Consider the following 14,114-nt stretch of genomic DNA (forward strand, 5'->3'; position numbering starts at 1 on the left):
TCATGCGATACATGCACTTCGGGCGACAGCTCTACCACACGAGCTTCATCCTGCCCTTAACTTTTGGATGTGAAACATTTGGTAATTCTGATACGTAGTCATCAGAGGAAACCCGCTACATTTTTCCTAATGCAGCAAGGGATCTTTTATGCACTTCCCCACAGACAGGAAAGCACGTACGGCTTTTGGCTAGTTGTGGTTCATTAGCTAGTTGGAACTAGGGCCTCCACGAGTCCAAAATATTGGACTCGAGTACTCGAGGGTCAAACTCTACCCGGACCCGAGTACCCGCTATTTACACTAGATGATAATGAGACTAAGGAATAAAGTGAAATAGCATTATGTATCTTAATTCCAACGTTGAACATGGATGCCCAATGTATCGCATTCAATGTATTGCATTCGACACTCCTCCCCCCCCCCCCCCCCATCTCATAGCCCTATAATGTAATTGGCGGAAAACATGATATGGCAAAATTACGTAAAAAAATATATAATTAAATGAGATTGCTTTTCGTTATGCTAGACTCGAGCCGTTCCGAGTACTTGAGTACCCTAGTTGGAACGTGACCCCCACCCCAGCATGGGCGTACATAGGATTTTGAAAAGGGGGGTTCCAAAATAGAGGATTTTGAAAAGGGGGGTTCCTAAATAGATTGCAGAGATATTGGGCATATATTTCTATGTTGAGTAAATATAATAATGTTCAATATCAATGTCAGATATATTAAATTATAAAAAAAGCGATTTCAGGGGGGGGTTCGGTCGAACCCATCGACCCCCCCCCCCCATGTACGCCCATGCCCAGTCAGTTGAATGCATCCACCGAGGTGCTTCGATCCTGTGACGAAACACCTCAAGCGATCAGTCAATCGACAGCTAAATCCCGTCCCCAGTTGGCTATTCTTGTATCGTGTGGCGTCAGTAAACTGTTAACACGTTCCAGATAGCTGTATTTCAGTTATCCCCCTTGAAGGGAAGAGGGCGCTGTTATTGACACTTGTTTATTTTTTGGTAAAACTTGCCAAAGTTCTTTGTTTTAATTACTTTTATTGAAACTAAGTGTATGCCAAGATAAACGGGTAATTAGTTATACTTTGTTTTATGTTACTTTTTTTATGGTTTGGGTTTACATTGTTTCTTGATGAATCAGAACTCAAACAGTCATTCTGTTGGCCCACCCAGCCACTGTGAGTTTTGACTGTAGAAAAGCATGCAATTTAAAAATTTCAGTTTAACTGGAACTAAAGTTTAAGTAGAGCGATCTTAGAGCCGCTCTGCATTAATGTCGTTAGTGTGTTATAGCACAATTAATGTAATTGCTGTAAAGATGTCAATAGCCGACAGTGACACTGACGATAGACATAGTAGACTGAGTAGCGGAATTAACTTCAGAAGTTCAGTTAATTTTAAATCGAGCACCTTCCCATGAGGTAACATTTTGCACCCTTGGGAAAGAGTTCCAACCGTTACCATGTTAGTTATTGCTATCGCTAACTCTAACCCAGAATTATATTTGGTAGGGGGAATGGGCGGAATTCTTCCCCATGACGTTTTCAAAAGCAATTCAAAGGTGCAGAAAGTAGGCCTGCTTGCCAAATGCGAGTAAAAATTATGACAGACGAATTTAAAAATGCAACTACCAGTCTGATGGGCAATCTATCTTTTTTTGACTGACTGTATTCAGTGTTTCTGTCAGAAAGATATTTTTGGGTATGGCGCTATGGAATTGAATGCAACCACAATCAACAGGGTTATGGGGGGGGGGGGGGGGGGTGGCTCCCCTAGAAAGAAAATGGGTTATGTTTAGGGCTAGGGTTAAGAAAATCACACAGTTAATGATAAGAGTAATTAATTTTCTTAAAAGGTTAACTTAAAAAAAAATTCTGGGTATGGCGCCATACCCGTTTTACCCTCTGGCAGAAACCCTGGTGCATTATAATTTTATATATATATTTTTTTAATTTATTACATTATTTTTTTTGCATTGAATCCGCAAGTTTTTTGCATTGAATCAGTCATGCAAGAATTCCAAAATATTCAAACAAACGTTTTAGAATTATGTCGAAACACACAATAATACATGCAACGCATTGCCAATAAACAACTTAGGGTTCCTAACTGCACAAGCACGACATTCCGGGAACGGGTTATAATGAAAATGGAATCATGCCAAAACAGCCCAAACAAAAATGGAACCAAATTGGAAAAAATTGAACCTAGCGTTGATTAAAACAGCACACCACAATCTATATATACTACTCAAAAGAATTTAAGGGTCAGACGATATTTTCGACATTATTTTCTGAATGTCAATTATATTAGCTAGACCATAATGTCACGCATGGTATTGTTCCATTTTAACGAAAGTGGGTCTAAGCAACCCATAAATGAATTAAAATCCACTGTCATTGACACTGTCGACTAGTTCTAATGGCGAAAACATGCTTACATTTGCACGTAAATTAGGGCGAAAGCGAAAGGTCTGCTAAGTGCCCATAACTTACTTTTTCACAAAGCGCTTCATTTGCACGCTTTGCACGTGTATTTCATGTTCCCAATGCTGAATTTCCGTATAATTGGAGCTTGCGTTCGTGTACGGTGCACACTCCAAATTCGACAATGGTACGACTTCAACTGACTATTGAAGATCGAGGAAGGGCTATTGCTTGGCTTCAGGATGGCAATACGCAAAGAAATGTTGCTCTGAGAATTGGTGTCAGTCAGAGTGTTGTTGGCCGACTGTAGCAACGGTACCAAGCAACGAATTCTGTTCGAAATCGTCCACGTTCGGGAAGACCCCGAAGCACTACATATAGAGAGGACAGCTACATCACCAATATGGCTCTACGTCAACGCACAACCACTGCACGCCGATTACGTGACAATCTGCGGATTGCGACTGGAACTCGAGTGTCTGATCAAACCATACACAATCGTCTAAGAGCCAATAATCTACGCTGCCGTCGCCAGGCTGTTCGACCACCACTCCTACCACGTCACAGAACGGCCAGACGTGACTGGTGCATGCTTCATCTGCGGTGGCAACGTGTTCAGTGGGGTCGAGTGATGTTCATTGATGAGTCCAGGTTTAGTCTCCAGTTCAACGACGGTCGGGTTCGTGTCTACAGATGTCCTGGGGAGCTCTTCGCTGACGTTAACGTTAGACAACGTCACCGGTTCGGTGGTGGCATTGTCATGGTGTGGGGCGGCATCTCTATCCACCACAGGACCCCCCTCTATGTGGTGGATGGCAATCTGAATGGAATCCGCTATCTGAATGAGATTATCCGGCCGTTGGTTCTCCCAGGCCTTCAGCAGATTGGCGGCGGGGCAGTTCTGCAGGATGACAATACCAGACCCCACCGCGCCAGGGTGGTAACAGACTTTCTCAGACAACAAGGTATCGCCAGGATGGATTGGCCAGCATATTCGCCTGACTTGGCCCCAATAGAGGCGCCTAGGACGAATTAGGCTGGAGAGTTTGGGATAACCATGCCCCTCCGGCCAACCTTCATTATCTGGGTCAACTTATTATGGCAGAGTGGCAGGCCATTCCCCAAGAGTTGTTCAGACGTCTGATCAACAGCATGAGGCAACGATGTGTTGAGTGTATTCGCGCCAGGGGTGGATTCACACACTATTAAATGAATGTTCTAATGTGTAAAATCCATGTTTGACAACCTTCAACTTTGACAGCATGTCATGTGACTTTATTGTATACAGTGATGTTTATTTGTGTTTTTTTGTAAATATGGAACAATAAATAAAAAAATTGGTGTAGTTTACATCATCAATCTAATACACTCTGAAACTTATTTGGTTATACATTTTTGACCCTTAAATTCTTTTGAGTAGTATATATCTACAAGATATTATTTTTTACTATTACATTGAGGTACCATTACATCCAAATCAGTTCCGTTTTGATAGTGGTTCTGATTTAGCCTAATTCCCAGGAAACAGGGCGTGTCAAAGGTCAGTAGTTCTTTTAAAATAATGATTTGTTTATGTTGAAAGTGTGTTGCCAGTGTGTTTTGAATAGATTCTTCTATTAAATACTTGTGAGATGTCACTTGAATTTTGTAAATCTATATGAAAGAAATGTGAATAACGTAGTCTTGATCAGAATATTTCATCATGTATTGATTTGTCAATCAAGGTTAGGGATCTGATTTCGTTCATTTGCCGCATAATGTTGATAACTTACCAAGTGTCCTTAATTTGTTTGTCATTAAATATACATGTATATACTGTATACGGTGGTGTGGGGGTGGGGGCACACACACACATATATGCACACACACACACATGCTGATACTGGATCAAGAAAAGTGGGGGGCTCTCCTCCTCTCTCTCTCGCTCTCTCTCCTCCCCCCCCCCAGCTTCCTACGCCAGTAATATTGCTAAACAAAAGTATATTTTCTATAGGTTGGCAGACTGGTAGAAATTCTGGCTGGCTAGTAAATTTTAGTTGGTTTTGGTTTGGCGGGCTAGTGAAATATTTTCCATTTCTACACCCCTACAATTTTGCATTGAAATTTGTCCAGCATTCAGAAAATGAAAACATAATGTACCAAGTTCATGGCTATTGTAAGGAGTAGCTAAGTGATGTCATTGGAATACTGACATCGACATTAGCTGCATTATTACAAAGATTTACCACATTAAAATAAAAACTGGTCTACTTACCTTAACCCCTGTCAAAATAGTTCCGAGTTCTGTATTGAGCAAACAACATGTCTGTATGCTTTTATTTTTCATAATTTTAGACAAAATGTTAAGTTTTAAAAGTTGAAAAAATTAAAAAGTATCATTTGTTAAATATATCATATAAAAAATTATGATTGGATACATATTCAGGGATTTATTAAGTCGTTGTACAGTACTGAACATCGACACCTCAAAAGCAAATGTCACAGAAAATTCCCAATTATTTACCATGGTTTCTGCCAGAGGGTAAAACAGGTATTTGCAGTTGTGTGATTTAGTGAAATAAAGGGAGTACATTTGCCAGTGGTAGGATTTGTTTTAACATAGCAGATTAATACAAATAATTTGATGTAATTTAGTGCCCAGATATACATGATTTGTGCAGGTCATGGAATTTTCATTTGGGTCATGGGTTATCTATTCGTAGTCAGTTATGACAGTCAACAGCATGACCCGTTGTTTTTTCGCCTACTTATAACGGTTGCTTTGTATGATCAAGACTATTTGCCGCCAGCTGAAGTCTAAACTAAACCATAACTCAATTGCGGTTTATTTCCTTCTAGGCTACCTATGCAAATTGTCAGATTATTGTTTACAAAATTAATATCTATTTTATTATGTTAAAGAAATGTATAAATTGACAAATGTTTTCATTGTTAAAAATATTAATCTTTCTTACAAATTATTTTTAATTAAACCTCTCTCATCATTTGCTATTGCTTTGCGCGATAACCTCCCGCAAAAAGAAGGAAAAAAAATGTTTTAGGGTGGGTTTTTGTAAATCATTATACTGTGAAATATACACTTATTAAAACTACATGATAACCCTTAATGAACAATAAAGTTTTTAGTTTAAATCATTAAACAGAATCTGGGGGAAATATTCAAAACTACGACATTAATATGTGACAGAATGAAGTGTCTCATATGTGACATAATATTTCGTAAGCCTTCATTACGCAATTAGGCCTTAAAAAAAAAACATCTCTACCTACCTACCCACATTTGAAACTACTGGTCAGAAATAGACAAAACTAAATATTTTTAAAGATGGCCTCAAAGGACGGATAAACATGGTATGGAAAACAAAAATCTAAACCACCACCACGGTCTACTGAACATAACAGTAAATCCTTATCCAGACCATATCTTGTATACAGATCAAACCTCACATGTAGGAACAACATGGGATGGCGGTTTGTTGCATACTATTACTAGGTCACTATGACCTACTTTTCACGGTCTACTGCACATAACAGTAAATCCTTGTCCAAATCATATCTTGCATTCAGGTGCATACAGGACCATCAAACCACATGTAGGAACAACTTAGGATGGTGGTTGGTCCAAAACAAACTGTTCATCCATCCCATTGCAAAAATTTCACAATTATAATTGAATCATACCCGTAACATATTTATTAATATAGATACGGTTTTCCATCAAACTTAAAAGTTATGGGGCTACCAATTTTTACTGAGGGCTATTAGATTAAAAAAACTTAAGTTCATAGCCTGCTCACATGTAGGAACAACTTGGGGATGGCGATGTGTAGTGTACTATTACTAGGTCACTGTGACCTACTTTTCACTGTCTACTGTGCATAACAGTAAATCCTTGTCCGGATCATATCTTGCAGACAGGACCATTAAACCTCACATGTAGTTGGTCCAAAACAAACTGTTCATCCATCCCATTGCAAAAATATTACATAATTAGAATAGAATCATACCTGTAACATATTTATTAATATCTATGGTTTTCCATCAAACTCCTGAAGGGCGTATCATGTACCTCACCGGTACTCTTTGTTTAAATTTAATTACAGCTTAACATTCCATTGATTTTGAGGTGAAATGTTTTGAGGTTAGCGTGTTCGCACTTAATTTGGGCTTGTTGATTTTGGGCACAACGTTTACCGCCTCATCTTTGGGGCAAAAGCCATGCAGATAGGATTTTTTGTGAGATTTTATCTTTTTAAGTTTGTTTATATTATTATAATAATAATAATTAAAAAACAAAAATATTGATATGGAATGATAGTGTGCCATGAATTGTTTGGGCTCTATATTATGATATGTTTATTGTCATAAGTGATAAGCTATAAATATATACACTAGACTTAGATAAAAAAAAATATATAGTGAGCACTTGGGGGTAAAAATACGAGCACAGTTAATTTGATACCGGATTGGAAAGCTTTTTGGCAGAAAATAATTTGAGGGTACATAATATAAACAGACCATAAATGCCATTACTAGGTACATCTGGTTTGAAATGTTTTGAAATTTGATTACATTTTTCATACACTTTGTGATACAATTTGAAAAATCAGTTCATTTACTAAGATTCATCTTCAAATTACAATGTCACACCAGCTATATTGCCATTAATTGCCATGATTTTAGGGCAAAAACCCTGTTTGGTGTTGGGGTGGCAATACCGGTATATGGTAGTTGCATGTACCTTAAATTCAGCGGGTTTTTTTTGTTTTTTTCCAGATATGAAGTGGATATTGGTGGTAGTTGCTGGCATAGCTACCCTGCTAGCTACTCTACACAGCGCAACATCGTGCAATGAAGCGGTGTGCGCAAGTCGTGTCAGCAAGTGTATGCTCATCAAGTGTTGCGAGTGTAATATGAGTAACAAGAGGAACTGCACATGCTGCACAGACTGTTCTGTTTGTCTCAGTGACCTCTTCACCGAATGCTGCTCCTGTGTCGGTAATTAATACAGTCTTCTTTATCTTTATAATATGCCGTGGACGACAAGATATTTACATGCACTGCAGACCTCTCCATTTCGAAAGAGCAGGAGTGAGAGAGGATGGGTGATGGAAACATTTTGTTTGCAAAATTTTAATTAATATTTCTGTTCAACTGAAAATTGATTAGCAACTATTGTTTAATGTTTTAAAATTGTTTTGTGATAATGAACAAAATGTTTAACAACGTCACTAGAACACATTGATTATTAATTGTCGGCTATCGGATGTCAAACTTTGGTTAATTTTGACATAATATGAAGGGTCCACAGGAATAACTTATGATGTCCAAACGGTCATGTATGTCAAGGTCACAATGACACACTAAATTAAAAACCTATAATTATGGTAGGCCATTAAAAGCAGTTGGTAAATAAGAGGATATTTCATGTTTTTTGTCAAATATGATTTATATCTCATCTCGTGATGTTTGCAATCATATCTCACGAGTCGGGCTAGTGTGACGAGTGTGATATGATTGCAAACGTCACGAGATGAGATATAAATCATATTTGACAAAAAACATGAAATTTTCTATTTATTATATAACTTTTGTCAATTTACCTTTATTTTTAAAATGCCAGCAGCAAAATAGTTCCAGCTTTCTTACAGTGAAGATAACACTTTCTACAGTGACGATAACACATTTTAGAGTAAAATAGTGAAATTTTTACTCTAAAATGTGTTATTGTCACTGATTGACTGATAACACTTTTATTTCACTGATATTTTAAGATATTTCAACAAATGTTATATAATAAATTATGCTTTCTTAGGCATAAATACATTCAACGCTTGCAGAGTTGTAAATTAAAAAATAACACCTTTCTAAAAATATGACATCACATGTTATTCCTGTAGACCCTTCATATAACTTAATCCATTAGTAGAAAGGGATCTTATGTATGCACCATCCAATTGACACAGCCTTTGATATACCAGTCGTAGAGTCCTGGCTGAAATGAGAAATTGTCCAATGGGCCTACTCATGGGGATTGATCCTAGGTCGATCATGCATCAGGCGAACACTTCACCACTGGGCTATATTCCGCCCTATTAAAGAAATTGTCTTAGAGTTTGTTGCCATTATAACATGTTCCAGACTAATAAAGCCTTTCTAAAAAAGAAAATGTGTTTGATGTGTGATTTTAATCATTTAACAGACTGTTATTTGAAAACATCGTAAAATTTGCTGCCAACTCAGAACAGTTTGTTTCAATTTGAAATTGCAATAGGGGTAAGCAGCCCTACCTGTATCTTAAATCACCTAAAAGCCTAATAATACATCATCAACTTAACAGATGTTATTTGTACATATTGATCTACTGTATGTGATTTGTTTCACAGGTCTTTGTCCGAAACCTGATCCAAACATGAACTTGGGCAAAACCAGCTCCATAGAGGACCTGAATGACCCAATTCCTGAACTGTTTGATGTACTCACAGAGATGGAAGATGAAGAAAACCGCTGGACAACCTTCTCCTATCCTAGACACATAGATACACTGTACTTCAAGCCGGGCAGTCTCAATGTGGATTTGAGATATGCTATTGCTATTGGTGAGAATAATGACATCAAATCATGGGATTACTCTTCATGTTTTCTGTTGATCTAATGGTTTAATATTTTCACCTGTAGACATGTACCAATACTTGAAAATATATTGTTTAAGTTTCCAGACATGCACAATCTAAATCATGTATTTAATTTTAACCAACAAGAGAGGTGGAAGTCGGTTTATTCAGTACATCTCTGTAAATACTAATATTGTAATGTTTTATGTTGCAGGCGAGGAAGGTAAAAAGAAACCGTCGTACATTGACAATGAAGATTCCCCAGACAAGAACTGTTCTGTGGCCTTCTTCTCGCAGTGTATGTCGATCATAAAGTGCAAAGCCTCGTGCATGTCTATGGGCGCCGCCAAGTACCGCTGGTTCCACGAGTATGGCTGCTGCCAGTGTATTGGCAACACCTGTCTGGACTATGGCATCAGCCAGCCCAAGTGTTTGAAGTGTCCACCGCCAAATGAACTTGAAGAAGCCGAGTTGGAAATCACAGATTATGACTATTCAGAGAATAGCGTGCGTGTGGATGGCAAGGATGAAATACGGGTTGCCGATGCAGCTATTGATTCAGTTGGTTGAGAGGAGGACCAAATAATGTGAGAAACGTATGATGATCGAGTCCCAGAATTTAATGTGTGCAGAGTTCAGTTGGTTTTTAACTGAATAATCAGACAATATTGGCGACAGTTTTTAACTGAATAATCAGACAATATTGGCGACAGTGTGTTAATAATCATAAACATAATTTCAACTTTGTGGAGTCTAAGTTGATATAATATTATAAAAAAATAATATTTACTATTAGCGATAATGAACATGATGAATTATTACCTCTAAACACAAAATATGTTAAAACTGTAGTTGGTGTAAGAACATAAATCATGTTCTTTGACTTTTATTTTCCTCTGTTCAGACACCATGACGGTCTCTTTAATTTTACTAACTTCACCAACCAGTCCTTGGCTTTGACATGCTTGTCTGTTGTCTATTTGTGGCTGACCAATTTGGAAAATGCCCCATAGTAACGGCTAATGTTGATGGCATATTTTATTATTCTTTATTCTCAAATACGGTTTACAGACTTTAATTAAAAGGCCTTCAAGATTTTATGGCACATAGATGTGTTGAAATGTTTTTATTGGTGTTCTGAGAAATAATTTTAGTTTTTGTTAATCATTAAGTGCTTTTCAAAGTGTTACATCTTCCGTCCAGTTCATGAGCTTGCTACAAAAGTTATTGTTAAAAACAAATAATCTGGTAATTTACTCCGTTAATATAGCATGCCATCATATTACCGAATTGTGTAAAGAATCTTTGTTATTAGTAATACATGTATTGCCATGGATATAAGTCATTGGAGGAATGTAATAGCAAAGGCTCTTCATAATTTTAGATTCTATTTTATAACGTGATAGATTCAAACAAGATCAGAGAATGCCAAATTGTTTGGACAAAAAAGTACTCCATGTTATTTTTATTTTGTTGCATAAGAATTATGAGAACATGTTAAGAGACAATAATTAAAAGGTATCAACATTTTGTGTTGTAAATTTGAGCTTGTTAATCAAATAATGCATGTTCATGTGTTGAACATGTATGCTAAACTAGTCTCCAACAAATAAAAAATACAGTTAATAGAGATTCTAGTATAAGTACAGAATTACTTATTTTTTATTTACTTAGAGGTTCCCAACATGACATATCAATATTATTTAATTGTTTACTGTAGAAGCCATATTGATTTGTGTTAGTAGTGTGTGCTTGCCGTGTGCTAGAAACCTATATGTAATGGTTGTGATATATTACCCTGTAGTGTATAGTTCGTCCATGTATACTTAGAGGCATATTTGTAAATACATGATTTATATAATTTGTTCAAGCATTATATTTGCTGTATTTTAGTATTTTTATAGATATATATTTACTTACAAGTGAAGTCACAAAGTGAACAAATGGTCTGAAGAAAACTAATCCACTGGAGATTAACATGATAATATTTTCAGCAGTGCAGGTTGTAGCTGTTTATAATTGGGTCAGTAGTTTTATTTTCCTTTAATTTCTCACCAGTGGAAATTATTTTACTTAGCCAATTTTAAAAATTTGGAATATTAACAGATTTTTTGTCTTTGATAAGGTCAGTATGGAATTTATGCAAATTTTTATAGGCCTAATATAATGTTATTTAAACATTTTGTATATTATAATTTGCAGTTGGCTACAGGCTCAATCCTACTTTGAATATGAATTTAAAAAAAACCCATATTGTAATTAACAGTGTTTTCGCTTCTAGAAAACTGTAGAGTTTTGCACAGGCACTTGACACCGATAAATTTGCACAGGCACTTGACATAAATAAAATTGTTGTATATTGGTAAATCAATGTGACATATTTCCAGATTGGTATACACAAATACATTTAGTGTATGTTGTAAACTGATGGTGAGTGTGTTCTGTATTGTGATTGGTTAATTACATTCTTTTTCCGGGATCAAATAGACCATAACACCCGGAAAGCTAATGACGTCATTAGCAACTGGAACAGGCCAGGTTGACGATTCACGGGTCTACAGTTAGATTAGATTGTAGCCAGGTATTTTTTTCAAGAAATACAAAATATACAATTAGTTCCGTAGAAAAACGATTCAGTTTACAATGGACATAACCATATTGAGTTTTTAGATTTGTGAGTGTTATTGTCTATTTGATGCCTGCAAATGTTTCATTTTTGACCTCGGGCTAACGCCTTCGGACAAAAATGACATTTGCGGGATCAAATAGACAACACCCGCAAATTTTAAAACTCCATATGGTTATCTCATAATTAGTAAATTGTATATTTTGTAACAAATATTTTTATCCCTATTATATATATATAGTAGGGATAAAAAATTTGGTTACAAATACATACATACATGTTATATACACGCTATAAGATTGACATGTGTGAAGATAGTATAAGCAAAATATTATAAAAATATATAAAATTTACCAATATAAAACAATGTTATTTATGTTTACTAATCTTTGTCAAGTGCCTGTGGAGTTCATTGTTTCAAACTAGCCGGTGATTACAGTAGATATTGAGATGTATTAAAACACTGTGTAAATAACACACTAAAGTACTCGTATGCGTCAGCTGGAATTACATGTGACCCAAGTTCTTTTACATATCATACATATAGTATATACGAGTCTGCATCTTCTTGTTCAATAAAACCCTTTTTACTTACATTTATATGGTTAATATCTGAAAAAATAAGCTGTTGCTTAATTGTGTGGGTAATGTACATCACATACCACAAGAGGTGCATTATATATAGTCACAAGTTAAGGAACACAGGAACACTGGAGTGGGATTTCTCCGTCGGTTTGCCAGTGACACAGAATCACTCTTGCTTCCATTGGAAGAAAGAACGGCTCACTTGTAGATGTCTTGCCACTTCATGCATGGATACGCCATCGTTCAACCATACCAGGACTCTGATCACAGGCCACAATCTCGGATTACCACTTGTTGGCATGGTTATCAAAAGCTAGGTTCCAACAAAGTTTATACCCACCCTACCCATTTCAAACATGCAAAAGTGTTAACAGGCAGGTACCCTGCATAGTCGGCAAAAACAGTTTTGCAATACACTTTCTACCTGCGACCAAACGGAGGAAAAGGCTGATGCATTTGCAATGTTTTGACCATGTCTGTAACTTTTTTCTTTCTTTTTTATAAGTAGGGTGAATATTTATACTGGCTCTTAACTTGTGACTAGTATACAAGTAATCGGTGCAATTCAGGGCTTCTAGATTATGGTAGCCCCACTCCCATGGCTAGTGAATTTCAGTGTTGGGCTAGTAAATAATTATTATCGTCATACCCGACGGCTAGTGAAAAGAAATTTGTCAAATGCTGCAGTTAAGTCTATTTTGTAAATATGAATATCATGCCCCCACCACCACCACCCAATGATAGTGTTTTTAAGCTCTATCTCCCTCTTTAGGTGACATATCCGATTATTAATATTAATTAGTAAAATTGTTTTAACTTAAAGTACAGTAGGGCTAGTGAATTTTTAATCATGGCTTGTAAATGTTTAAAATCACTGATTCATTGGCTAGTGGATTGTATAAAAATTATACAAGTCCTGCAATTGGTGGCAGAATGTGTTCATTCTCCGACAAGAAAATCAAATATTTAAACTAATGTAGCAGTTGTATTTGATTTTATTTTTAATGGTTTGACTTAATGTGGACCATGATTTTGGCTTAGATTTCTGAAACACGAGAGTACACTAAATATAGGATAAAACAAATGTTGCATTTAGAAAAATGTTTAAATGCATTCTTGTAAGATTTTTTTCAACAAATTCATTTTTTCGACTGTTTCTATTATGAATGAAAAAATAACCAATCTTATCAGCTGTGTGGATTATATGCAGTTAGTGTTGTTTATACGCAAAAAATGCATTGGTTACCCATAATAAATATTTGAACTGAATACTGTGTTTTTTAACAAAATTACTACATAAAAAGATGGCTTAATATAGTAGTTTTTGTTAAAAGGGAGGCAATACAGGTATTATGACATGAATTAGTGTAATTATTATTTATACTTTTGTCTGTATGGGATTGCACTTTCCTTAGACCCACATAGCATTGAATTGGTGTCTTACACGTCAACCGGCCTCGGTGACGGCGTGGTTAGGCCATCGGTCTACAGGCTGGTAGGTACTGGGTTCGGATCCCAGTCGAGGCATGGGATTTTTAAGCCAGATACAGACTCCAAACCCTGAGGCTCAATGGGTAGGTGTAAACCACTTGCACCGACCAGTGATCCATAACTGGTTCAACAAAGGCCATGGTTTGTGCTATCCTGCCTGTGGGAAGCACAAATAAAAGATCCCTTGTTGCTAATTGGAAAGAGTAGCCCATGTAGTGGCGACAGCAGGTTTCCTCTCAAAATCTATGTGGTCCTTAACCATGTCCGACACCATATAGCAGTAAATAAAATGTGTGTGCGTCGTTAAATAAAACATTTCTATATCTGTTTGGGCCCCGTTCCACAAAAGAATTGTAGCTA

The 14,114-nt window shown here is 36.5% G+C and overlaps 1 protein-coding gene across 2 annotated transcripts; it reads left to right on the plus strand.

Annotated features, from left to right (window-relative positions):
• The first annotated feature begins 969 nt into the window (after positions 1 to 969).
• Positions 970 to 10,917, plus strand: LOC121388736 (twisted gastrulation protein homolog 1-like). 2 transcript variants are annotated; one of them, XM_041520216.1, is made up of 4 exons: positions 970 to 1,082; positions 7,215 to 7,436; positions 8,825 to 9,037; positions 9,267 to 10,917. In XM_041520216.1, exons 2-4 carry the CDS (start codon positions 7,217 to 7,219, stop codon positions 9,620 to 9,622), a joined length of 789 nt encoding a protein of 262 aa, XP_041376150.1. In that variant the 5' UTR covers positions 970 to 1,082; positions 7,215 to 7,216; the 3' UTR covers positions 9,623 to 10,917. The 2 variants fall into 2 exon arrangements, with proteins under 2 accessions (XP_041376150.1, XP_041376151.1); XM_041520217.1 differs by having other exon boundaries at positions 986 to 1,014.
• Positions 10,918 to 14,114: the final 3,197 nt, after the last annotated feature.

The sequence above is a fragment of the Gigantopelta aegis genome, chromosome 14 (genome assembly GCF_016097555.1).
Source record: "Gigantopelta aegis isolate Gae_Host chromosome 14, Gae_host_genome, whole genome shotgun sequence".
Taxonomy (NCBI): Eukaryota; Metazoa; Mollusca; class Gastropoda; order Neomphalida; family Peltospiridae; genus Gigantopelta; species Gigantopelta aegis.

What these genes read in the sequence shown, in the direction of transcription:
- LOC121388736 (XM_041520216.1), top strand. Translation starts at nt 7,217, where the DNA reads ATGAAGTGGATATTGGTGGTAGTTGCTGGCATAGCTACCCTGCTAGCT. An exon ending in CGAATGCTGCTCCTGTGTCG is followed by an intron (nt 7,437 to 8,824) that starts GTAATTAATACA and finishes TTTGTTTCACAG; the next exon opens with GTCTTTGTCCGAAACCTGAT. An exon ending in GAGATATGCTATTGCTATTG is followed by an intron (nt 9,038 to 9,266) that starts GTGAGAATAATG and finishes TTTATGTTGCAG; the next exon opens with GCGAGGAAGGTAAAAAGAAA.